At 38.7% G+C, this 27,412-nt stretch overlaps 1 protein-coding gene across 6 annotated transcripts in view; it reads left to right on the top strand.

Moving 5' to 3' along the window:
- MLH3 (mutL homolog 3) overlaps positions 1–27,158 on the top strand; it is a 28,411-nt gene extending 1,253 nt beyond the window's left edge. For 2 of the 6 annotated variants that reach the window (XM_027569541.1, XM_027569540.2), the window contains exons 2-13: positions 147–3,507; positions 6,326–6,424; positions 7,123–7,208; positions 7,927–8,031; positions 9,150–9,222; positions 14,765–14,836; positions 16,119–16,230; positions 17,283–17,442; positions 24,374–24,397; positions 24,505–24,583; positions 25,650–25,801; positions 26,806–27,158. In XM_027569541.1, coding sequence (XP_027425342.1) covers positions 210–3,507; positions 6,326–6,424; positions 7,123–7,208; positions 7,927–8,031; positions 9,150–9,222; positions 14,765–14,836; positions 16,119–16,230; positions 17,283–17,442; positions 24,374–24,397; positions 24,505–24,583; positions 25,650–25,801; positions 26,806–26,901 — 4,356 coding nt within the window. In that variant the 5' untranslated portion in view covers positions 147–209 and the 3' untranslated portion in view covers positions 26,902–27,158. Of the gene's footprint in view, positions 1–146; positions 3,508–6,325; positions 6,425–7,122; positions 7,209–7,926; positions 8,032–9,149; positions 9,223–14,764; positions 14,837–16,118; positions 16,231–17,282; positions 17,443–24,373; positions 24,398–24,504; positions 24,584–25,649; positions 25,802–26,805 lie in introns of those variants that run through there. The other 4 variants (XM_027569544.1, XM_027569543.2, XM_027569542.2 and 1 more) reach the window with 4 other exon arrangements.
- Positions 27,159–27,412: the final 254 nt, after the last annotated feature.

Raw genomic sequence — 27,412 nt, forward strand, 5'->3', positions numbered from 1 at the left:
TTTTGTTTTGTTTTTTACAGTGAGGTTTAATAAGAGATTTAATTTACCTCAAATGGTATTTGTCTCTAATGCTTGAGAGAAATGGGTAATGCTGTGTAACTCTGAGGCTTTGATAGTGTGCGTGTGTTTTTTTTTTCCTCCCATAGGCAATTATTTCCAGTGAGGGAAGGAAACCAGTGCCTGGCATTCTTACCAGCTTTCTACCTGCCATGATCAAGTGCTTGTCAGTTGAAGTACAAGCCAGATTGCGTTCTGGTTTGGCTATATGCTCCTTAGGCCAGTGTGTTGAGGAGCTTGCCCTCAACAGTATTGATGCTGAAGCGAAATGTGTGGCTGTCAGGGTGAATATGGAAACCTTCCAAGTTCAAGTGATAGATAATGGGTTTGGGATGGGGAGTGATGATATAGACAAGGTGGGAAATCGTTATTTCACTAGTAAATGCAGCTCTGTACAGGACTTGGAGAGTCCCAGGTTTTATGGTTTCCGAGGGGAGGCCTTGGCAAGTATAGCTGACATGGCCAGTGCTGTGGAAATTTCATCCAAGACAAACAGGAGAGGGAAAACTTTTGTGAAACTGTTTCAGAATGGAAAAGCCCTGAAAGCTTGTGAAGCTGACTTGACGAGACCAAGTGCCGGGACAACAGTAACAGTATATAACCTATTTTATCAGTTACCTGTAAGAAGGAAATGCATGGATCCTAGACTGGAGTTTGAGAAGGTTAGGCAGAGAATAGAAGCTCTCTCACTCATGTACCCTTCCATTTCTTTCTCTTTGAGAAATGATGTTTCTGGTTCCATGGTTCTTCAGCTCCCCAAAACCAAAGACGTATGTTCCCGATTTTGTCAAATTTATGGACTGGGTAAGTCCCAAAAATTAAGAGAAATAAAATTTAAATATAAGGATTTTGAGCTTAGTGGCTATATCAGCTCTGAAGCACATTATAATAAGAATATGCAATTTTTGTTTGTGAACAAAAGACTAATTTTAAGGACAAAGCTTCATAAATTCATTGACTTTTTACTGAGGAAAGAAAGTATTATATGCAAGCCAAAGAGTGGCTCTGCTACTAGACTCATGAATTCAAGTCCTCGGCATCGGTCTCACCCAGAACTCTACGGGATATATGTAATCAATGTGCAGTGCCATTTCTGTGAATATGATGTATGCATGGAGCCAGCAAAAACGCTCATTGAATTTCAGAACTGGGATACTGTTTTGGTTTGCATTCAGGAAGGAGTGAAAATGTTTTTAAAGAAAGAAAAATTATTTGTGGAATTATCAGGTGAGGACATTAAAGAATTTAGTGAAGATAATGATTTTAGTTTATTTAGTGCTACTCTTCAGAAGCATGTGTCCTCTGATGAGAAGGGTGACCAGGTCAGTTTCCAAGAGGCATGTAATAGTATTTTGGATTCCTATGAAATGTTTAATTTTCGATCAAAAGCTGTGAAAAGAAAAGCTACTGTAGAAACCAGAAGAAACACACAGAATTCTAGAGATTCGGAAGGTATCAGAAAAAAGACAAATGATTCATTTTTGCACATTTATGAATCAGATGGCCTAGGCCATAGTGAAGTGACGGAGTCATCTTTACAAATCAAAGATAGCTCTTGCTCAGAATCAAGGATCTTGGAACAACAGAGAGCTGAAGTTTCAGAATCAGGAGAAAATGAAAAACATAAAAAACTTTGCTTAGAACTTAACCGTTTAGAAAATCCCTGTGGAACCAGTTCAGAAATGTTGGCAAGCCCTTTTCAGACATCATACTGCTTTGAGAAGAGTGGAGAGAATCTAGAAATACAGAATGCAAGTACTATTGTTAATGGCATGGCTACCAGTATCCTGACAAATAATGGAACTCAGAATCAACTAGAAAGATTTAAAGATGCTACTGAAATGGGATGCCAACCTCTGCCTTTTGCGACAACGTTATTGAGAGTACATGGTGCTCAGAGAGAGGAAGAGAAAAGAAAAAAACAACCTAGTAATTGTGAAAGAATAAACATTTTTACTTATGGACAAGTTAAATTATGTTCCACTGGCTTTATAACCCATGTGGTACAAAATGAGCAAACTAAATCAACTGAAGGAGAACATTTACTTAAAAACTGTATTCAGCCTGGTTCCGCGAGTGCCAAAGAAACATTTGTAAATAGAGCATGCCATTCAGTTGAGACTCCAAACATCAAAGACAGAACCAGCACTTTAAGTAAAGAATTTACCCAACTGTCTAACAAAAAATTGTGCAGAACAAGTATAAATTTGGGGCTAGAGAACAAACCAATAGCAACTTATATAGATGTTTCTATTTCTCAGGAAAGTAGTAAAAAATCACACACAGGTTGCTTATTACCTGACACATCCTCTTCTTCCCTGTGGCGTACACATCTTTCAAATTGCAGTAAGACTGTAGATGAATTGATTGGTTCCTCCAAACCCATAGCCCATAAGAAGCTAAGCTTAAGTTCACAACTAGGATCTTTAGAGAAGTTTAAGAGGCAATATGGGAAGGTTAAAAATCCTCCGAATATAGAAGTGGAAGAAAATAATAATTTTGAAATCTCTACTAGTCTCAGTCCTCAAGTTGAACCTGACATTCCACGGACAGACCAGAATCACTTAGACAACTCAGACATTTGTAAAGTCACTACTATGAAACATAATGACCCAAATAATAGTTGTCAAGCAGTAAGTCACATCCTTTACTCAAAGAAGTTTCCATTCTCCAATGAAGAAGATTGTTTGGCACAACAGATGCCTTGCTTAAGAGAAAGTCCTATAACTCTAAGGGAGTTATCTCATTTTAACAGAAAACCTTTGTGTGTCAAGCAGTCTCCTAAATCTTTAGCCTCTAAATTATCCAGAATGAAAGGTTCAGAAAGAGAGACTCAAGCAATGGAAATGATGAGTCATTTTGATGAACTTCCACTATCAGATTCCAGGAGCAAAGAGCATGACTTGTGCGGTGGGTTAACCCTAGATTCTTGTAAGTTATTTCCAAATGAGTATGAAAAAACAGAGAGTGGCATCATTCCAGTGTTGGACTCTGTCACACAGGATAATTCCTTCAATAAAGATAGTGAAACATACTCTAACAACAGTACAATAGGGAATTCTGTGATACCAGAAACTCCTTTGGTGTTACTCTTTAATCATTCTAAAGTTGTCAGTAAGGATTCAGATGTTCTTGTAGCTTTGGAACCACAGAGAGGAAGTCCTGACTCTCCCCGTAGAATGTCAGTGAGTCACGTAGAGGATCCCACCTCAGACCAAAATGGAACATGTTTTCAGAGTGAAGAATCTATAGCAAGAACTTGTTCTGGAGATGAGGAATCAAGCACATGTTCTTCGGATTGGCAGCAGCATTTTGATGTAGCCCTGGGAAGAATGGTTTACATCAACAAAATAACTGGACTCAGCACATTCACTGCTCCTACTGAGGATGTTCGGGCTGCTTGTACTAAAGACCTGACAACCATGGCTGTGGATGTCATACATGAGAACGGTAAGCTTGTAGCATTCACTGGCATGAAATGCTTTTAAAGGTGGAAATAATGGCCAAGGTATGAGATGATCATTGCCCAAAGAGATTATCTCAGCTGACGGAACATTTTGAAGTTTAATTATAAAATGTGTTTTATGGTATATGAAGATTTTCTAGGTCCAATACTATTTATATCTAGAAATACAATGAACGACTGATAATAGAATGGAAGTGTATGTATATGTCTCTATGGGTGTGTGGACGTATAGGAGGATGAGACCGTTTTTAATGAAAATGATACTATTAATAGTTGAGAAGATCCACAGTGCTTCCTTACCCCACTTTCTTCTCTCTCCCAAACACAAAATTCCTGCAATGCCAGCATGGTATTTTTCTGGAAGTTGCTCTCTGCAGCTCCCAGGTAAAGGGCCAGGATGATCCTGTTATCATCCTAGGTTTCCCAGATAATCTGTGGCTCAGTACATTACTATATATTGATGAGCTTTTTTTGTGTTTTTAGAAAAAAGGACTTGACCATAAATTTTTTGGAATGTAAAGTAGGTACTTTCCTAACTATGCTTTTTAAATATAGCTTATTATAATACATATGCTAACCCATTTGATCTGTTTATGCTATAAGTAGCTGTTATTCAGGAAGACAATGTAGCTTTTATTTTTTTTTAAGATTTTATTTATTTATTTGAGAGAGAGAATGAGAGATAGAGAGCACGAGAGGGAAGAGGGTCAGCGGGAGAAGCAGACCCCCCGCGGAGCAGGGAGCCCGATGCAGGACTTGATCCCGGGACTCGATCCCGGGACTCCGGGATCGTGACCTGAGCCGAAGGCAGTCGCTTAACCAACTGAGCCACCCAGGCGCCCCGGGAATGTAGCTTTTAAATCGTACCACAAGGCTCCTTCAGAGCCTACATTGGGACTCTTGAGTTCTCAGGTCAACATTAAAAGTGACATGGTTTGGGTAGTATCTTGAGAGCCAGATGTTGGGAGATGGTAAAGCTGACTTCCATCTGGCTATAATCTTGGTTTTGCATCAGGAGGATAAACATTAAATGTGCATCCATATTAAAAGTCTTGAATATTGCAAAAGAATGTAAATTGTATGAATGTAATTGCATATTAATTTGTAATTCTCCCTAGGATGAATATCTCTAGCAGGAGGCTCTGATTTATCTAAGGTTAAATAAAACCTTTATTTTTCAGTGGTCTCCAGTTTTTTCCTTGTGAAAAAATAATTACTGTAGTAACTTACAAAGTATTAAGTAGGAGAAAACCCTTGTCTTTCAGTACTGCTCCTGAGACTCCCAGGTTTCTCCTAAAGACATGTATTTTTCAATCTGTGTAACTTAATGTCCTGATTTATACTGAATGCTTATCAGAGGTAAGCCTAAGGCACTGGCACCTCATCTTCCTGAAATGCAACTGCTTCTAAAAATGGTGACAAAAAAGAACTTGATTACATTAAACTGAGGCGGTTGTTGCTAAAACAAAGGGGGAATCTCAGCTGCCATACTCAACATAAACATCTGCTCCTGTGAAATCAATCTAGATGTTTAAAACACTTCAACCTACTTAACTTTCTGGATTCGCAAGTCTTGTAGTGAACTTTGAAGGATCATGTTAACTCAATTTCATAAGGAAAAATAAAGTGTGTTGGGTATAGAAACAAGTTCCATGGAAAGATGGCCCCTAAGCGCCCTCTAATTCACATAGAATGTTACCTGTCTGGAGAGGATTGATGTATGGTAGGACATTGGAATACTGTTGAACCATACATAAAATGTTACCTAAGAGGAATTGTTAAGAGGTAAATTAAACTGTACAGAAGAGAAGATCTATAAAGGTAATTTTAAGGAGTAGTGTCAAGTTTGCAAGCCCTGGCAGTTTTTTTTCTTTAAAATACCTTTAATTGTGTCCTTTCTATTATGGTGACACAACCTTATTTCTCCTTATCCTTTAATTTTATCATTCTGAATGAATCTCTCCAATCCTTGCTCAACAGATTTATCTTTTTGAAATAATAGTTTCATCATGTTTTGCCCCTATTCAAAAACTGTCAAATTCAGGCATTATTTCTAAAACTCAAAATCATCCTTCAGAGAGGAGGGAAGAATTTGGGCCGGATCTTACTGGACTTTGGAGTTTATATTGAGAACTTTTCATTCTCTTATCTATTCATGTATTCATTCATTTATTGACTGTTCATACTGTGCTAGGTTGCAGATTCACTGACTTGCCTTTTAGGAGTTCACAATCTATTAGGGAAGACAGCTATCTAAACATATTATGGTGAGATAAATGTTATAATAGAAACAAATTTTGGGTATAAGAGACATATAAATTGGGGACTTGTGAAGTTTGCACCAAGTAGTGAAGGATAACAATCAAGTACCACTATATATTTAATATTGGCTATCTCAACCATGACACTGTTGACATTTTGGACTAGGTATTTCTTTGTCCTATACAATGTAGGATATTTGGCAGCATCCCTAGGCACTATCTGATAGATACCGGTAGCACCCCTCACCCAAGTTGTGGCAGCCAAATGTTGCCAGATATCCCGCATACAAAATTGTGCCCATTGAGAATCGGTGATCTATTTTTGGTGCTCATTCCATGGTATAGATGGATAATGGGACTAAGCATTAATGTAGGTTCCTAAGTTAGCAGCATAACTTCATTAAAGAACTCTGTCAATCTAGTGTTTAGTAGTCTGCCTTATATCTTGATTTGGTTTGTGCAGAAAAATTTTTTATGTAACTTGATTTGTTAATAATTTATATTTTGAGTTCAAATGTGTAGGTTTCCTTTTTACATTTAGGATCTCAGTACAGGTGTCATCCTTTTAGAAGCGACCTCGTTCTTCCTTTCCTTCCAAGAGCTGGGGAAGAGAGGACTGTGATGAGACAGAAGAACAGAGGTAGGGGCAGTAACAGAGATTTCTGGGACACCTGGTATGTTCTGTACCACCTAACTCAAAACATTTTTTTAAAAAAGCAGGTTGTATTATTAAGCTTGATCAGCGCCAGCTGTGCCTTACTGGAACCAGGAATTCCCCACGGTCCTATTTAACAGCAGAACTAAGTAATTCAGTGCATGCATTTAGATCAGAAATTACTTTTCCAGACTTGAAGTCAATACTGGTGATTATGCACAGTCTGTGGTATCTTGTGATTGAGAAAATACCTCTTATTTTTAAAGATTGGAGTTGTGCTCCATATTGTAGTAGTTTTGTGTAAGCAAAATTCTTATTTTCAAAAAAAAACTACAGACATTATGTTTGTTCTTTGTTTCTAAAAATACGTAAGGTATGTTTTCATCTAAAGAAAGCAAGACTACTAATTTGAACCAGTTTCTTCTAGACTTGTATTCTGAAATATCTCTTGAAAATCGTTTGGAGAAAAACTATAATGCCAGAAGATACAGTTATCAACTCTAGTTTAAAAAGTAACAGATCAAAACAATTTAGAGATCCAGCAAACACTGAACATTTGTAGAATATTGGAACAGTATGTCTGATCTTTTGTCTTGAAGCTGCACCACACCAAATATGAGATGCCATTTACTTTTGTTTTCTGAGCTCTTGATGCCAATTATACGTGTCCCCTTTTGCCTTAGATACTGTGGATGATACTGTTGGTAGAGAATCACTTCAGTCTTTGTTCTCAGAGTGGGAAAATCCAGTATTTGCCCGTTATCCAGAGGTGGGTCTGCAGCAATTTTTCTTTGCTTGTTATTTTAAAATTTGAATTTCATTTAAGTTAGTTATGGGCATGAATGACTGTACTAATTTTTAATTACAGATGGATAGTGGGCATGTTTCCAAATAATTTATTTGGAAATACTATTTAATGTAGAGAAGAGGAATCATAATTCATAGCATTTTGGGAGCTCACACATTTTGGATTAAACGTGTAATGTGTAATCAGTGTGTGAATAGTGAATGTGTTTGCCACTCTTAGAAAACCTGACTTGCAGGTTTGGCAAAGTATTTAGGGGGGTGATAATTAAAAAAAAAAACAAAACTGGCAGGACAGTTCGTTGTCGGATGTGAATTTATGTTCTCAGTGGGTTATCACAGAATGTACTTCATGTGTTGTAATGAAGGTATAGAATAAATAAGCATTTGTTTACTGATTTTTCAGTTAAGATGTGTTTAAGGACTTGATCGTGGTGCATAAACACATTGTTATTCTGAAACAATATTGTTTTTGTTAGTAATTTCATTTATAACCAAAAATTATTATTTAAGACTAATAATTCACAGAGCCTTTTGAATTTCTGTAAGTTCCCTGAATTTAACCCACCTCTAATAGGTTCTATGAAAATGAATGTTTTAAAGCACTTTGAGACCTTTAGTAAAACAGTTCTGCAGATATAAAGAATTAAAATTTAAATGATGTTTATGCTGGGTCTTTCTAGGTTGCTGTTGATGTAAGCAGTGGCCAGGCTAAAAGCCTGGTGGTTAAAATTCACAATGTCTTGTATCCTTATCGTTTCACCAAAGAAATGATTCATTCAATGCAGGTAAAAAAATTGACTTTGAAATCTCATAAAAATATATGTAAGACCTAAGCTGGACTATCTCTTGTGAAACTGGATTTATTTGATGATCTAGACCACCCTGGTCAAGGCACATGTGTTTTTTAAAATCTTACTGGAACTTTTATTATCAGAAAAAAAAGCAAAGGGCTAATTTTAATTACAAAGAAAAAATGTCTTTAGTAGTGTGAGCAGGTTTGGAGGGATGAATTATGGATTGAGGCTCACAGTTTCAAGGATTATATACATTGACTTTATATTTTGACAATAATTAATAAATCAAGTAAATGCTGTAGAGACATTGTCCTTAAGTGTACGACAGTGCCCCTTTGTAAAGGACCTTCTATTGTGTGAGGCTATAAATGACATGGCTTAGGAGACTCCAGATTGAGGACCTCTGTTAACAAAAGGGACCCCTTGTCTCATCTGCTTTGGTAGTTTGCCCTCTCCCTGTACCACTCAGCCTGTCTTCATCTCTTTATTTTCAGTACGGAAACAAATTCGGAAGTTAGACAGATATTAAACTCCTAAACAGGCATTGACCTGGTGCCAGAGCAAAGTAAGCTCTTGATCCAGAATTAGGGGAGTGGGGCAGGGAAGTACGGGGAGAACCTTATCTGTACCTGGACAGAGAGGAACTACCACGGGTTAAAGCCCCTTGTGGCTTTTAACTTACTGCTTTAAGGGACTAGCTCCTCCAAAATGGTTTTCTTTGCTTTTGCATAGATTTTCAAAATTTATTTCAACCCCATTTGTTAGCAGTCTCTGGTCATATTAATAATTCTCTGGTCATACTACCTATTAATAAGAGTCATTCTATTGGGAACATTTCAGGTCCACTCTAAGGTTTTGTTAGCATGTCCCTTTTAGAATCCTTAGCCTGTAGTCTCCTTCCTTTATGTGTTCTGATCATTTTACTTGCCCATTTTTTAATCCTTCCTAAGGACTCCCTCAGGTTCATCAGCACCTTACCATAGTCTTAGATATGAATGTTATAATGCAAATGACTCTTATTTAAGTACACTTTTATCTCTTTATATGCAGATAAGACTTCATTAATTTTTTTTTTTAGTTGTTGTACCACTTATTTTAATGTATGGCAGGTTCTCCAACAAGTGGATAACAAGTTTATTGCCTGTTTAATGAACACCAAGACTGAAGAGAATGGTGAGGCAGGTAAGATTAGAGTTTAGGGGGTGCCTGGGTGGCTCAGTTCGTTGAGCGGCTGCCTTCCACACGGGTCGTGATCCTGGGGTCCTGGGATCAAGCCCCGCATTGGGCTCCCTGCTCGGCAGGGGTGTCTGCTTCTCTCTCTCCCTCTGCCCCTGCTCCTGTGCTCTCTCTCTCTCTTTCAAATAAATAAATAAAATCTTAAAAAAAAAAAAAGTTTGGAGTTTAGCCTTGACTAATAAGCAGCTGGTCTTCTGATAGCCTCCTTTTAAGGTATTTTTTATATACAATACAGTTGCAATGATTTGGACAGATTAAAACCAATTGGGAAAACCAATCTAAATTAATATTATGAAAGACCAGTTTTAAAGTACATTAGCTTTATATACGTATATAGAGACATACATATATAAGATACATTTTAAGCTATTAATAGTAGTTACCTTGGGAGTGACAATGAGAGTGGGCAAAGGGGAAATTTCATCTTTTACTCTCTAAAATATTTTCTACTGTTTGACTTTTTTATGATGTTTTCATGTATTCCCTTTATAATAATAGAAAGTTTATATAATGAATTCTGCTAGGTTTATCAAGAGTTACATACAATATCTTGGTGACTTGCCTTAATAAAACAATAATAGTTTGTGAACAATAACATTAACTCATTCAACAAATATTGATTGAGTGCCTATTGCATGAAAGGGACTGTACTAGGCCCTAGAACTACAATGGTGGGGAAAAATACACATGTAAGATAAACAGGTAAGTACATAAACATTAAAATTTTAAGTCTAGCTAATGTTACAGAAGAGAGAAACAAGATGCTCTTTTTTATTTTTTTTAAGAGAGAGAGCAAGAGAGAGAAAGCATGATGCGGGGGTGGGGGGCGCGGTCAGAGGGAGAAGCAGACTCCCCGCTGAGCAGGGAGCCCGATGCGGGACTCGATCCCAGGACCCCAGGATCATGACCTGAGCCGAAGGCAGACGTTTAACCGACTGAGCCACCCAGGCGCCCTGAGAAAAAAGATGCTGTAAGAAACTGTACTGAGAGATTTGATTTAGTCAGGGAAGCCTGGGAAAGTTTTCTTGGTAAGGTGGGATCTGAAGTTTGAGTGTGAGCTAACTAGGTAAAGAAGGGAGGGAAGAGTGGCTGAGGAGTGACAAATGACATACATGTGATTTCCTCTCCTCTAGTGAGAGGAAGCAGGACAAGGTAACTGGAGTGAGAGCCTGGAGATGAGGCCAGAGAAGTAGGTTGCAGCCAGATCTTAAGTGCCAGTTACAAGCTTTGTATTTGGTCTCAACACCAATTGGAAACAATGGAAAGTTTTTGTTTTCTTTTTTTATTGTTTGTTTTTGCAGTGGCACATGTCACATCACATTTGTACTTTGAAAATATTGCTCTGGTTGCAGTATGGAGAATGGGTTGGGGATGGGGTAGAGTCCCAGTAACTGCAGAGAGACTGTAGGAGGATATTGCAATATCTAAAAACGATAGTTTACAAAGACCAGGGTGGACTAGAGAGAAATGAGTGCATTGGAAAGGTATGTAAGAGATAAAGTCAGCAGTGTTTGGTGATGCATTGGGTGTGGCAAGGGAAATCAAAGATGACTCCTCGTTTTCCGACCTCCATAATTGAATGGATGACTTTGCAGGACCAGGTGACAGAGATGCCCAGGAGAGACTCAGAAATCTGTGACATGGAAGAGAGGGACTGAAGGAGGGTTTGTTTTTTTTTTTTAAACTAGAAGACTCTTGAGCACATTTACAAGGAATGCTTGATAGTGTAGGTGGCTGAGAGCCCTGAGCACCAGTGGAGGGTTTGGGTCCAGATAGGTAGACCTGCAGGGGAGTGCTTTGGAAGTTTAAAAGCAGTTTATTCTCTTTGTATTTCAAAGTATTCCCTTTTACATTGCTTACATTGTAGATTTATTTCGTAAATGTCATAATAGATCAAAGGCAAATTAAAAGTCCTATCATAATTGTTATAAATATGAGTGAAAGTCAGATTCTAGTAGTTTTACTGTTTTGGGAAAATAAATAGATTTTTTCCAAGGTTTTGATTACCTGGAATTCTTTGTTGTTTAAAGATTTTATTTATTTATTTATTTATTTATTTATTTGAGAGAGAAAGAGAGTGAGCAGGGGGAGGGGCAGAGGGAATCCCAAGCAGAATCTCAAGCAGATTCTGCACACACTGAGCATGGAGCCGATGCAGGGCTTGATCCCACAACCTGGAGCTCGTGACCTGAGCTAAAATCATGAGTCGGACGCTTAACTGACTGAGCTACCCAGGTGCCCCTCTTTGTTGTTTAATACCAAAATCTCTACTAATGGCACCTGAGATGAGTGTAGCCACAAAATCTGAGAGGTTCAGAGAAGCAAAAGGGACCTATTTAAATTTCTCTTGATCTTCTGTATTATCATTGGATTATAGTTGACCATTGGAACAATGCAGAGGTGCCCCAAGCCCCCACACAATCAAAATCCATATATAACTTCTGACTCCCCCAAAACTTAACTACTAATAGTCTACTGTTTTTTTTTTTAAGATTTTATTTATTTATTTGTCAGAGAGAGAGAGAGCGAGCGAGTACAGGCAGGGGGAGAGGGAGAGGGAGAAGCAGGCTCCCCACCGAGCAGAGAGGCTGACGCGGGACTTGATCCTAGGACCCCGAGATCATGACTTGAGCCGGAGGCAGCCGTTTAACCGACTGAGCCACCCAGGCGTCCCACTAATAGCCTACTGTTGACCAAAGCCTTACCAATGACATAAACACCTATTTTGTATGTTATATAAATTATATGCTGTATTCTTACAATAAAGTAAGCTATAGAAATTGTTACTAACAAAATCATAAAGAGAAAATACATTTACAGTACTATACTTATTGAAAAAAATCTGCACATAGGTGGACCCATACAGTTCAAATCCAGGTTGTTCAATGGTCAACTTTAGTTAGATACCACCAAAGAGTACTCTTAGATAAATACATTTTTTTTAATCAAAATGTGTTTTTACTGTCACTCATGAATACTAAAGCAATTTATTCCTATAATTGACTTATTTTCATATTTTACATATTTTTGTAATCAAATATATTGTTTTAAATTATAGTGAAATTAATGCCATATAATCATAAGTTGGCATTTGGTATTGCATATTTCCACCTATGATAAAATACAGTTGTTCAGTTATGATACCCAAAAGAATAAGGGTTCATTCATTTATTCTGTCTCAGACACTCAATAAATGGTACTATTATACATGTATTATACATACATAACAGATAAAATTCCTTGCCCTTATGAAACTGCTATTCTGTTGTGTTAGAATATAAAAAATGCAGCTTCTGACATGTCAGATTAAATTACCTTCATATATTCTGCTTTATTCAAGGAATAGGAAATGTTGTGAACCCTATGTAGACTATAAATCATTCTGCCACCATCAGGTACAGAATTGATTTCCTAGGGTCCCTGACTCTTGGCAGTTCACACCGACTCCAGTTTTAAGTTTGAGGTTACTCCCTCACAATTTTTTATTTATTCCATTGTTTTGCCCAATACAGGATGTTCCTTACTCATCACAACCAGCTGCAACTCCTCATATCCTCAAAGGAATCTAAAATTCAACATTTTGGGGCCTATTCCTGTGGTTGAACATGCTGTCAGAAAAATTATTTCCTTTTTTCCTTTAAGTCTTAAACTCTCATGCCATGAATTTGATGGTGTCATAGAAACATTAGATTCTTTAGTAGAAATGGGAAAAACAGGAATTATCTATTTTGATCAAATTAAAGAGGAGAACTTTTATTTCAATATAGCCAATAGCAATAAACCTCAACCCTTTGGCCCAAAGTAATAAAATTACAAGATAAAAAGATGTATTAACGTAATTGAGAGTCAGTTCTGTCAGTGAGAAAGGGATTTTCCTGTAGGTTTGGCTTTTTGGGTCAGGACATTCTGCCTTCTCTCTTGCACTTGAGACTCAAAAGCCTTGCTACTCAAAAGCATGGTCTGTAAAATGGCATCACTTGGGAGTTTGTTAGAATTGTAGAATCTCAGGGCGCCTGGGTGGCTCAGTTGGTTAAGCGTCTGCCTTTGGCTCAGGTCGTGATCTCAGCCTCCTGTGTTGGAGCCCGCATGGGGCTCTCTCCTCATCGGGGCGTTTGCTTCTCCCTCTCCCCCCCCAGCTCATGCTCGCTCGCTCTCTCAAATAAATAAAGTCTTAAAAAAAAAAATTGTAGAATCCTGTGTCTCATCTCTAATCTGCTGAATCATAATCTGCATTTTAATAAGATCCACAGGTTATTTGTATGCCCATCAAAGTTTGAGAAGCCTGAGTCTAAAACAAGGCCAACTATGGCTGAGGGCCAAATCCAGTCATCACCTGCTTTTGTGCACCCAGGGAGATAAGAATGGTTTTTACATTTTTAAGTGGTTGAAAAAAGCAAAAGAATAATATTTCTTGACACATTAAAATGATATGAAATTAATATTTCAGTATCCACAAATTTTGGATTTGTGGTTTTATTGGTTTTATTGGAACACAAGCTACAGCGTTAACATGTTGTCTGTGACTGCTTTGGTTCAAAAGGAACAGTTGAGTAGTTGTGACAAAAGCCATATGTCCTAAAAAGCCTAAAATATTTACTACCTGGCCCTTCACGGAAAAAATTTGCTGACCTCTGACCTAAAGTATACTAGAGGGGTGCCTGGATGGCTCAGTCGGTTAAGCGTCTGCCTTCGGCTCAGGTCATGATCCCGGGGTCTTGGAATCGAGTCCTGCGTCAGGCTCCTTGTTTAGCAGGAAGCCTGCTTCTCCCTCTCCCTCTGCCTGCTACTCCCCTTGCTTATGCTCTCTCTCTCTGTGAAATAAATAAATAAAATCTTTTAAAAATAAATAAAAAAATAAAGTGTACTAGATCTGGCGGCCACCTTTTTAATATGTCAATGGTTTGTGAGAAAAGTTTAAATTGTCCAGAAGAAGCCTGTTTTTTAAAAAAATTCTAATTACCCTTAAATTTAAAATACATAATTATTATATAATTTAAACCAAGAACTTGAATTTATATGTTTGGTTATAATGTTTCTTAAAGAAAATCACATCTGTCATTTATTAAAAGTGTACTCTCTGGGGAAAAACAAAGTGTACTAGAATTACATTCTTTGTAGGCTCCAGAGTAGCTTGCAAATCAAAGTCAGCTGATTATGATAATGTGTTTAAGGTCCTTCATTGTATCAGTTTGAATTAATAAAGCAGGATCAGTATTTAAACATTAGGAATATAGGGCTTTAACCTTGTTTTGTAAATGAAATACCGTGAACTAAAGAGTTTTTCATCAGGGATAAATTTGTTGTAGTTTTCCCCATAATTTCAATTTTTTTACGAAATGAAAGATACAGTTGTTACTACTAAGTATGTATGGTTCCCTTATGCTTATGTTGTTAAATAGTTTGAATTAACCTTTTTTTCCCCCTCCACACAACATGATTATTTAGATCTGAGAATTTGAAACTCTAGTAATCCTTGCTAATCTTCTAGGTGGAAATCTGCTAGTCTTAGTGGATCAGCATGCTGCCCATGAGCGTGTCCGTTTAGAGCAGCTGATTACTGGTAAGGATCTGTTTGGAAATAGAAAAGATTTGAGACTCCCCTGCAGAACTTGAATTTGTATACAGAAGGAGTTTTTCTAACTGTGACTGTTGTGAGGAAAGATGAATTATATGTTTAAAAAATTAAGCTGAAGTCTTCTGGTTTGGCTTCTTTTATAACTGAAAGAACGTACTGATTCACTTTACTGATTCAAACTTGGTGGTATTACATGGTCAAAGATATATTTGCCATACATTTATCATTGACCCTAAGGGCTGAGTACCTAAGAATTAGGCTACTTTATCATGATATGCAGCATAAAGATATGCTCCTCTGTATTCCCATATGATCTTGGTATATATATATCTTCTTCACAGTTCATCAGGCAGAGACTACCACCAGCTCAGAAGACCCAATATATTATTTCTATTATAAAATTTGTTTTGAATAGGTGGTATAATCAAGTAAGTTCAAGTCTGAAAGGTGTAAAAGGTAATAATATGATAAAGTCTCCTTTTTACCCTTGTTCCTCATCCCACCTAGTTTCTCTCCCTAGAGACAACCAATATCACTAACTTGTTATATGTTTTTCCAAAGTCAGTATGTGCTTTTTAATCTTTGCTACCCTCTTTTCTCATCATGAGGTAGTATGTTCTCCAAATGGTAAAATCCCAGGAAAATCTTTACTCCTGTGGTCGAGTAATGGAAAACTAATGTCAAAAAGTTAGGGGAGGACCTAGGGAGATAGTTCATGGACTAGAATGGCAATGATACTACTCCCACGTTCACTTTTCCTTATGAGATGAAGACCTAATTGTTAAGAAAGATATGGTAAAATTAGCATTAGGAAAACTTGCTATAGGCTCGGGACCATTTGAGAACAGTACTAGCCAATTGTCTTCAGAGACTGGGAAACCCTGCTGAAGGAGTGGGGAAATCTTCTTGAGCCATAGGATTTTATAGTAAACCAATGTTATTTCCTCATTAATCAACATTATTCCCCCACCCCCTGTTATTAAAACCACATTTATTGACTATCTACAGGAACACTGCATTGTTCATTTCGATGTAAGACTTAAGTCTTAAATTTCTTGTTTTGGAAAATACTGGTGAAATGAATAAATGGACTGGATATTTACTAGTTTGACTTTAATAATGGAAATTCAAAGCCTATGACTGAACATTGAAGGTATCATTAAGCATAATAATAATTAACATGGCTATACCTTACCATGCCTTATTTTAATCTGATTCTGGAAGACTTCCCTTCCTACTTTAAGCCATTCATCTTTTTCTCCAATAGATTCCTATGAGAAGCAACAGCCACAGGGCTCTGGTCGGAAAAAATTACTGTCTTCCATTGTAAGTCCTCCACTAGAGATAAGAGTGACAGAGGAACAAAGGAGACTCTTACGGTTGGTACCACCATGAGGATGTGATGCTTATAGTATAAGCTCTCCCAGTAATTCTGTGAGGTATAATTATTGTTCCTTTTTTCGGATGAGGCACCTGAGACCAAAGGGAGGTTACATAACTTGTTCAAGGTTAGAACAACTCTTGAGTGGTGGAGCAGGCTTCTAGATGCAGATCTTCTGACTCCAAATGCTCTTATTTCCACTATATCACAGCTGTTGAGTATAGGATAGAGTTTCCTTGATAATTTTTTCCAGCAGTTGGCTTAGAATACTCTTACCATTTCTTGGAAAAGTCCGTGTTTATGCTGTGCTGTTTCTGAAAGCAACATTACTGCAGTAATTGCTTCCATTGTGCTTTGCCTTGGTGCATTCTAGATTCTTAGTTTTCATTACCATAATCATACTGGGAAGAAAGTAAAACACTGGGCCTCAAGGAAGGGGTAAATCATATGGTGAATCACAAGATAGGGCATTTTCCCACTTTTGAGCAGCACAAATTACTGAAAATAAAAAAGAATTGTCTCTGAATTTATGTCAGGTTTGGGAATATGCTACTGCCAATAAATCTTCTTCTCTGGGGCATAATTTATAATAGAGGCAGATCCATTTATTTACACGCCGTTAATCAGGACTTCTCAGTTCCTAGGGCTGTTAATTACCTCCCTGCTTTAATGCTGATTCAAAACATTCTCAGCCCTTTTATTTGTGCCAAACTCCTTGAAATGCCAGCAATGAGAAGTTAGCAATTCCTCAGTGAAGAATAAAAACTTCAGAGCAGGACTTAGAAACAAATTGATTCTCTCAATGGAAAAGAGAAAAAAAAAGAAAGTTATTGTGATTCAAAAAAGGAAATTTGCCTAATAGAATCCTAAACAAATGACCATAAGTATGAGAAAAACAGTACAACTTTTAAAACTTGTGGCTCACTTCTTGGCCTTTTGGCTAAGATCAAGTGTAAAACTTGTGGCTGCTTTGAGAAACTATTCAGTGTTTGGAACTAGTACTGAAATGCAAATGAAGTAATACTTTTGTAATTGAGGTTATCTCTCTAGGTGTTACCACAAAAATCTGGAAGATCTGGGCCTTGAAATTATATTTCCAGACATCAGTGATTCTCTGGTCCTTGTAGGAAAAGTACCACTCTGTTTTGTAGAAAGAGAAGCCAATGAACTTCGAAGAGGAAGATCTCCTGTGACCCAGAGTATCGTGGAGGTAAGACAGAGCTTCAGGTGTTGAGGAAATTGCTGAGTGAAGGTAACCTCCTGTTTTCTTTAGAAATTCTCTATATTCATCTTTTATCCAACAGGCATCTATGAGATCCCTGCTGTGTGCCAGGTGCTAGAGATTCAGTGATGAATTAACTCAAGGTGAAGAGGAAGGACATTTAAGTAATTATAAATATAATGAAATTTGGCCAGTAGAGTATGCTCAAAAGTGCTATGGAAATACAGAATGATTACCATGTTCAGGGAGATGGAGGTCAAGGAAACTATCACAGAAAAGCTATTTTTTTTTCCTTAGGAAAAATCACAGAAAAGCTATTTTTTTCCTTAGGAAAAATGAAAACTAAGATCTTAGCCAAAAGGCCAAGTAGAACAGTAGGAGCCTGCCAAGTACAGAACAGTGGAGAAGGGCATTCTAGACAGAACAACCAATATCAGAAACATGGAGCAGATCCTGTGTTTAGAGAACTACCAGTATATATGGCTTGAATGAAGATATATATATGTAGTGGTGGACTAGATGAGGCTATATAGGTCATCAAGACCAAGTCATAAAGGGATTTAACTTATTCTGCTAGGTAGTTTGCATTTCATCCTCTACATATATGTTTTGGTAAAGATCTGGAAAGCTGCTGCTGGGATGTGACATTGGAGGTGTTGAAGAGAACCATACTTCTTACTTTATGTGTTTCACTTTTTTTTTTTTTTAACGTAAGCTCCATGCCCAGTGTGGAGCCCACTGTGGGGCTTAAACTCATAACCCTGAGATCCAAGACTTGAGCTGAGATCAAGAGTCAGATGCTTAATGGACTGAGCCACACAGGCGCCCTACACTTTATTTTTTACAACAGACAATTTATTTTGTCTTTGTTGCCTTTTCTTTCCTCCTTTATGGTTTTCTACTAGAGTATTCTTTATTTCTCCTTTTTTTTTCCTCTGCTAGTTTAGAAGTTACATATTCCATTGTATTCATTTAGATTAGCCTTGAATTTCAGCCTTAACAAACTTTCAGGTAATTTGTTTCTCTCTTCTCCCTAAACTGTATAAAAACCTTACAACCCTTTATCTTCCATCACTCTCCTCCCATCTTCCATGCTGTTGCTCAGTATTTTAACTCCACCTTGTTTTTAATCTCCTTAGCAGTCATTAATTTTATAGTCAATGTTTATTTTATTTTTTAAATTTATTTATTTTTTTAAAGATTTTATTTATTTATTTATTTGAGAAAGAGAATGAGAGAGAGAGAGAGAGAGCACATGAGAGGAGGGAGGGTCAGAGGGAGAAGCAGACTCCCTGCTGAGCAGGGAGCCCGATGCGGGACTCGATCCCGGGACTCCAGGATCATGACCTGAGCCGAAGGCAGTCGCTTAACCAACTGAGCCACCCAGGCGCCCTATTTTTTAAATTTAAATTCAATTAACATATAGTGTATTATTAGTTTCAGAGGTAGAGTTCAGTGATTCGCCAGTCTTATATAACACCCAGTGCTCATTACATCACGTGCCCTCCTTAATGTCTATCACCCAGTTACCCCATCCCTCCACCCTCCTCCCCTCCAGCAACCCTCAGTTTGTTCCCTATGGTTAAGAGTTTCTTATGGTTTGTCTCCCTCTCTGATTTCATCTTGTTTTATTTTTCCCTCCCTTCCCCTATGCTCCTCTGTTTTGTTTCTTAAATTCCACATATGAGTGAAATCATATAATTGTCTTTCTCTGATTGACTTATTTCGCTTAGCATAATACTATCCTTTAGGTCCATCCACATTGTTGCCAGTGGCAAGATTTCTTTCTTTTTTTGATGGCTGAGTAATATTCCATTGTGTGTGTGTGTGTGTGTGTGTGTGTGTGTGTGTGTGTGTGTGTGTGTGTGTGTGGTGTGTGTGTGTGTATACACCACATCTTCTTTATCCATTCATCTGTCAGTGGACATCTGCGCTCTTTCCATACTTTGGCTATTGTGGACATTGCTGCTATAAACGGATCACTACATTTGTATCTTATCTAGTAGTGCAATGGCTGGATCATAAGGTAGCTCTATTTTTAACTTTTTGAGGAATCTCCATACTGTTTTCCAGAGTGGCTGCACCAGCTTACATTCCCACCAACAATGTAGGAGGGTTCCCCTTTCTCCGCATCCTTGCCAACATCTGTTGTTTCCTGAGTTGTTAATTCTAGCTATTCTGACTGGTGTAAGGTGGTATCTCATTGAGGTTTTGATTTGTATTTCCCTGATGTCAAATGATTTTGAGCATTTTTTCATGTGTCTGTTGGCCATTTGTATGTCTTCTTTGGAGAAATGTCTGTTCGTGTCTTCTGCCCATGTCCTGATTGGGTTATTTGTTCTTTGGGTGTTGAGTTTGATAAGTTCTTTATAGATTTTGGATACTAGCCCCTTATCTGATATGTCATTTGCAAATATCTTCCCATTCTGTTGGTTGTCTTTTGGTTTTGTCAGCTGTTTCCTTTGCTGTGCAAAAGCTTTTTATCTTGATGAAGTCCCATAGTTCATTTTTGCCCTTGCTTCCCTTGCCTTTGGAGACGTGTCTAGCAAGAAGTTGCTGAGACTGAGGTCACAGAGGTTGCTGCTTGTGTTCTCCTCTAGGATTTTGATGGATTCCTGTCTCACATTTAGGTCTTTCATCCATTTTGAGTCTATTTTTGTGTATGGTGTAAGAAAATGGTCCAGCTTCATTCTTCTGCATGTGGCTAGCCAATGTTTATTTAGATTAACCAAAATATTCACCAGAGTCTTTTGCTCACTGTTGATCCTTGAATCCTACTGTTCATTCCGTGTTCGGCTTTCTTTTTACCAAAATCTTTTAAAAGTTATTTTATTAAGAGTCCATAAATGGGGCGCCTGGGTGGCTCAGTCGTTAAGCGTCTGCCTTCGGCTCAGGTCATGATCCCAGGTCCTGGGATTGAGCCTCACATCAGGCTCCCTGCTCGGTGGGAAGCCTGCTTCTCCCTCTCCCACTCCCCCTGCTTGTATTCCCTCTCTCGCTGTGTCTTTCTCTGTCAAATAAATAAATAAAATCTTAAAAAAAAAAGTTCATAAATCATAAACTGTCGGGCGCCTGGGTGGCTCAGTCGGTTGAGCGGCTGCCTTCGGCTCAGGTCATGATCCTGGAGTCCCGGGATCGAGTCCCGCATCGGGCTCCCCGCTCAGCGGGGAGTCTGCTCCTCTCTCCAACCCTGCCCCCTCTCATGTGCACTCTCTCTGTCATTCTCGCTCTCTCAAATAAATAAATAAAAATCTTTAAAAAAAAAATCATAAACTGTCTTTGAAATGTCTTTATTTTTGCCTTCACACTTGCATGATTGTCTAGCTAAAAACAGAATTCCACATTGTCAGTCATCCCTCAGCATTTTGAGAACATTCCATTACTTTGACATTCTATATGCCATTGGAGTCCATTGTCAACCTAGTTATCATTACTTTGTAGGTAATCTAATTTTCTCTCTGGTGGATTTTAAGATTTTCTCTTTGCCTTTGGGTTCTGCAATTTCCCCATGATATATCTTGTTTCCATTTCCTTCTTGAGATTCATCATGCTTCTTCCATTTGGAAAACGTACAGTTATCATCACTTCAAGCACTGCTTCTTCCACCATTCTCTCTCGTCTCCTAGAAATCCTGTCAGATGTCTCCTGGACCTTATGTTTTTAACTTCTCTGCCATATTTCCCATTGTCTTACCTCTTTGTGATACATTCTGGGAAATTCCCTCATTTATCTTCTAGTGAACTAAATTCTCTCTTCACCTACTGTTTAATCAGATGTTTAACTGATCCGCTGAGTTTATTTCAGTGACTGTATTTTTTTACTTCCAGAATTATGATTAGGTTCTTTCTCAAATCTATCTGTTCTTTTTTCATAGTGTCCTGTTTAATTCACTGTGGTTTCTACTCCTTATTTATTTCTAACTCTTTCTGTTTGGAGTACAGGCAAATCCACATGAACTCAGTCTACCATTTTTCCAGAAATCTGAATTGCTTTATTCATATCTAAAAATAAAAAAATTAGAAGATCAATTTGGATAAATTATGTGATAGATTGATACGGGAAAGGTTTGAGGCAGGGGGAGTAGTTGAGAGGCTATTGCACTGGTTCAAATAGGAGAGGATGAGGGCCTAAGTCAATAGCATTGGGAATGGAGAGGAGGGATATATTTGAAACATAAGATGGGGCGCCTGGGTGGCTCAGTTGGTTAAGCGACTGCCTTCGGCTCAGGTCCTGATCTTGGAGTCCCAGGATCGAGTCCCGCGTCGGGCTCCCTGCTCAGCGGGGAGTCTCCTCCCTCTGACCTTACCCCCTCTCATGTACTCTCTCTCTCTCTCATTCTCTCTCTCAAAGAAATAAATAAAATCTTTAAAAAAAACAACAACATAAGATGGAAGGTAGAATCAAGAGGACCTGAGCAATAGAAAGTATAAAAGGGATAAAGGAGAAAAGATAAGATAGAATTCTGAAGGTTCTAGCTTGGATGACTGGAAGGATGGTGGTGCCATTGCCAGAAGAAGGAAGTAGAGGAGGAGGAGTGCACCTGCTGGGGAGTTAGATTATGAGCCTGGCTTTAGGTGCATTGAATGCGCCTTCAAGTGGAGATTTGCTAATGGTTAGGCAGACTTACAGATCTAGTGCTTGGGAAAGAAACCTGGGCTCTATGTACCTCTCTGGGAGTTAACAGTGTATATATTTTGATGAAATCAGAAGCTAGAGAAGGGTCTAGGGGAAGTGAGAGTATCTAGGGAGAATATGAAGAATAAAAAGAGGAGAGCAAAGGGTGGAGTTGCTGGGACACCAGCATTCAGGGTGCATATGTTTTGGCAAAGGTCTGGAAAGCTACTGCTGAAAAGAAGAAACCGGAAAGGATGATTGAAAATAATTGGTCAGAGAGAAAGGAAGAAAATCAGGAAAAAGTAGATCACTAAAGCCAGTGGAAGTTTTAAGCAAGAAGGAAATGGTCAACAATAGCCATAAAGCTTGAAAAGTTGGATTTGGCAATCACGAGAACAGTGGTGCCATGGTGGGATCTGCTCCTGGGAGTGGGGGTGCAGGAGACAGATTGCTATGGGTCCAGGAGGGAGTGGAGGGAGAGGAGATGGAGCTAGGTACTGCTCTTTCAAGATCTTTGGCTGCATTCAGAAGAAGAGAGAGAGGGTGATAGCTAAAGGTTAGGGGTAGTCTGAAGTGTGGGGCAGGACACAGGGTTGAGGAAAGATTTTTGATTGTTTTCAGATGGGAGAGACTTAAGCATGTCTGTAGGCTAAGGGTGAGAAGACATTCGAGAGGAAGAGGCAGTTAATAGTGCCAGCTTTTGGATTACCAAGAGTTTAGCCTTCCAAAATTGCCCTTTGATCAGACAGCCTTTGCTTTGCTTTCTGCAGTGTTCTTTTTCCCAACACAGCCTTGTTCTCCAAGGCTCCTCCTCCAAACTGTCTTAAATCCAAAAGATAGGATCTGTTAGAATCTTTTATTGTAATTCAATCCCTAAGTATTTAACCAGAAAATTATAATAAAAACTTTTCCCAAAGTGACTTCAAAGACTACTGGTAAGGAGTTTACTTCAAATTGAAATACAACTTATGGCTTCAGAAAATCTTGACTATGTTAAGTCACACTGATCAGTAAAGATTTTGTTGATTCTGGAAGAAGCTGGAAGTTTGGGTGTCTTAAAAAAGGAGGTAGCTGCTTGGATCTTGATAGTTGAAAGCTCATGAATATTTTCTATAAAGTTCTGTCCTCTAGCCTGATGAATGAGCCTTTTTAATATTATTTAAACTATCTAGCATTAATTAAACCATTAAAATGTGAAAGAACAGGGGATATGATCTGTCTCCCCCTGACCAGGCTTAAAAAACGGTATTTCACAAGTCCCAGATGAACAAGCACAAGAGAAAATGGCAAAGACGTTAGGTTTGATCACTGTCCACATTGAGCTCTGTTAGTGGGTCAGGTATTATGAGACATCCTTCTGTGTAGATTTGTTTGGAAAAGTACATGGCTTTTGAAAAATACTTGGTATCTATCACCTAGCTCTTAGTTAACTTGTGCTCCTTTACAAGCATGGTGGACTAGAGTGTGTATGAGGAAAGGGGGAGAATTTTCTGAGTCTGGTTTAAAAAGACGATCTATCATGTTGTACTCTTAGGAAGGTGATTTATACATCACCAGGTCTCGGAGTAAAAAAATCTGGTGTTTTCTTATAAAGAAAGTATTAAATGTGCCTTATCTCAAAACAGTTTTTCATCTCCAGAGGTTAAACAGATTGGTAGCATGAAAAATAGCGTCTGCTTTAAATTTCTTTGAAGTCCTTTTGTAAATATTAACATCTGCAGGGATAACTACTAAAAAGGCTACCCGAGGGACAAGATGCTAGTGAGGAGAAACTTCTGAACAGTATGCCTCAGAAAATAAGCTTTTTGACCTGAAGGGAATTGTTAAAAAAAAAAAAAAAAAGTCTGTGGGAACTGAAGTGAGTGTTTATGTTTATGATATATCTAAGTGTCAGACTCAGTGCCCAGTTGTGTTGATGATCGTTATGTATTTATTCCGTTTGTGTGTAATATTACACTCGTTCTGGCTAAGATCATAAATACAAACAGCCTTTTAGTGAGAAGCCTCCCTGATATTTAGACTCAGTTGAATCATCAAGGCTGCTCTCTTACATAACCTCATGAGTTATGAGTGATCTGTGGAGGAGGTTTCAGTAGCTAAATATATTCTCCTATTCAGTAGGAGTTCTATTAAATTGTCTTGGTATTTTCATACTCAGAGTGCCTCACAACAAATAAATTATTTGCACCTAAGTGCTATATTGCTGGAACGCTCTTCTTTAGGAGGTGTTTTTTTAAACTATAAAAGGATATAAAAGGACAATTATAACAGTAGAGTAAAGCCTGTTTTTCTTTCTGCTTTGTAGGAATTTATTCGAGAACAAGTGGAGGTAAGCCCTTTCTCTTATTTTGGGGTTTCGCACAGAGGCACCACACACAAAAGGCTCTATGGTCCCATTTCCTTTTCCCATTAATGAAGAATGTGTTTATGCATTAGCTACTCCAGACCACAGGAGCCATCCAAGGGACTTTGCCACTGACTGTCCAGAAGGTGTTGGCATCCCAGGCTTGCCACGGTAAGACTCAACACACCAGCTAGTGAGTGCTTCCAAATGCTAAGAACTGGCAGGGGTATAACAGTTATGGAAGAAGTGGAAGGCGCATTTATGACTCACTTCTTGGAGGGTACAATTTGGATCAAGAAGCTGGATACACAAAAGTGAACACTAAAAATTGCTTTTACAAAGCAAAATACCAACACATACGTTTGACCATAATTCTGACTGACATATATGAGTGGAGGAGTCACTCATGGAGGAGATGCATTTGAGTCAAGTTTGAATGAGCTGAGGGACATGGATTCATAGGATAGAAGGGAAGTTTACCACAAGAGGTAAAAATAGCCTGTGCACAGACTCAAAGGCAGAAACAAATTAGTTACATGAGGAGCAGCAAAGAATACCAAGGATACCAAGAAATTAGGCTGGTAAGAAAAATCAGAAGCCTACAACAAAAATTTATAATTATCATATAATTATTTGTTTAATGTTTGTCTCTCACCTATTAGACCCATTAGATCATAAGCCCGTGAGGGCAGAGACCATCTGTCTCATTCACTGCCTGGCATAGCTCCTGCTACGAAGTCTATACTTACAAATATTTGTTGCCTGAGAGAATTAATGCATACATAAAGGCAGGTTCTGACCACATGAGAGTCTAGATCAGGAAGATTATTATGGAAATAGAAAAAAGCAAATAAAATGGACATTGTAGGGCACAATCAGAGATCTTGGTGATAGATTGGCTAAAAGATGACCTTGATTTCACAACCTGTAAGAAGTAGGAAAATATTGCCCCTGCCTCTTGAGAAAAACTCTGAAAGCAAACTCCTAACAAGTTAAGGAATGCCTCCTCGAGGGATTAGAAAGACAATGACTCCATAAGGAGAAGCTGAGAGACAGGTAGGTCCTGAAGCCTTAGTTTCATCCATGGTCAGTAAGTGCCAATTTCAAGCAGTGTTAAAGTCACATGAAGAAGCCTAAGAAACCTTTCACTTTTCCCAGATATTTGGCTCTGGCCCAGGGTCAGGATTAGTTTCCCACTATACACACCATAACCTTCTTGTTTCTGTCTTTCTTTTAGGGGCCATTAAGTTTAATGACGGGCTGAGCCCAGAGGAGAGCCGCCGCCTTATTGAGGGCCTGTCCCGGTGCCGGCTGCCGTTCCAGTGTGCTCATGGGAGGCCCTCGATGCTGCCACTGGCCGACACGGAGCACTTGGGGCAGGAAGGACAGGTACAGTGACAGCGACAGGAGGGGAGGAGGCGGGGCTTGTCCCTTCTTTCCTGGCCAGCTCCTGTTTGCCAAATGCAGTCTACCCTAGTCCTCTCCAAAGTACGGCAGTTTTGAAGAGTATGCATTGAAAGTTTATTTATGTAAAATCTCACCATTTCATCTTCTCTCTCAAATTCAGCATGGAGCTTAGGCTGCACTGTCAGATTACACACAGGATGCCTTTGTATTTTATAAGCTTAACACATGGACAGACTGACATACCCCGAACATCTGTTGCCTCCTGGCTGTCGGTTCGATAAGATGTGGAAGTTCTCTGTGGGGCTCCAGACAGTGGGTAGAAACACAGCAAATCCACTGCTAGCAAATACAGTCTCAGCAGCCGTGTGCTTGGCGGTACTTGCTGGAAGCGGTGCCCTTGCTGGGAATGATAGCCATCTCCAAGGATCTCTAGAGTTATGATTTGGGGATCATCAGGCAGGAAACCAAGCTTAGATTTTCACATTATGGTTGGCCTTGATTACTCAGCAGCCCAGGAACAATGATGTGGATAATGCAATAAAGGCCCAGAGTGGTTTAAATTAAAGAACATTTTCTGTTCTTGTTATAATCTTAAATGAAACAGAACATGAGAGCATCATAGGAATGTCCATGTTGCTGCTTTCCAAAATCTTTTCTTTTGCTTGCCTCTCCTTGTAAGGGCTAGAAAGTCTTTCCTTGCATGGAGTTTTCTGGTACTTTTGTTTTCTGATGCATCCAGCAGACTTTACTCCATTAAAAACTTACTGTTTCACGTGATAGTGAAAAAAGTTTTGTCCTTATTCCTGAAGAAATGGGAATGTAGACTTAGAGTTTACAGTCCCCACTTATCCTAAGGAAATCTCTCATCTTTTCTGAAGCCAGAAATTAGAAATCTGAACAGATTGGAATAGCCATAATTAGGAAATTTTTATATGCTCCTTGGCTTTTCATGCTGCATACGGAAGTTATTCTCTTTCTTCCCACAGATTAAACCCAATCTGGCTAAACTTCGCAAAATGGCCCAGGCCTGGCATCTCTTTGGAAAAGCAGAAAGATGTGACACAAGGCAAAGCCTGGAGTAAATCAGTAAATCGAGATTTACTGATCTGTAAGGAACCAAAGGGATGCTACCTATATGCCTCTGCAGAGAGCATGAGCCACAGGTACCAGCAGAGTCTTGAGTTGGCCTGTGCCCCCAGGCAACGTGACCAGTCACTCTCGAGCAGATGATCCCTTCAAGCTAAAGCTAGTTCGTTCATCTGCAGCCCTGGACACAGGAGGTTGCCCTATAATATCTACTTTTTATAACTTATTTAAAATGAGATAAAATTTAATGATTAATTGGTTCATTTGTGAGTTTTTTATTGGGGGGGTAGAAGTGGTTTGGTTTTGTTTTGCAATTTTTTTCCAGCCTTGTAGTTGGCATTGATGTGATTTGCCTGACGCTGAACTCCCCAGGATCCAGTCTGCCTTCCTGCACAGCCCCTAGCCGTGCTGCATTGGTCCTCTCCTTCCCCCCGGTCTTCTTCACTTCCTGCTCCTGCTGCTGTACATTCTAAATCTCAGACTTAAAGAGTTTCTCTACACCCAATA

The sequence above is a fragment of the Zalophus californianus genome, chromosome 6, assembly GCF_009762305.2.
Source record: "Zalophus californianus isolate mZalCal1 chromosome 6, mZalCal1.pri.v2, whole genome shotgun sequence".
Lineage (NCBI taxonomy): Eukaryota > Metazoa > Chordata > Mammalia > Carnivora > Otariidae > Zalophus > Zalophus californianus.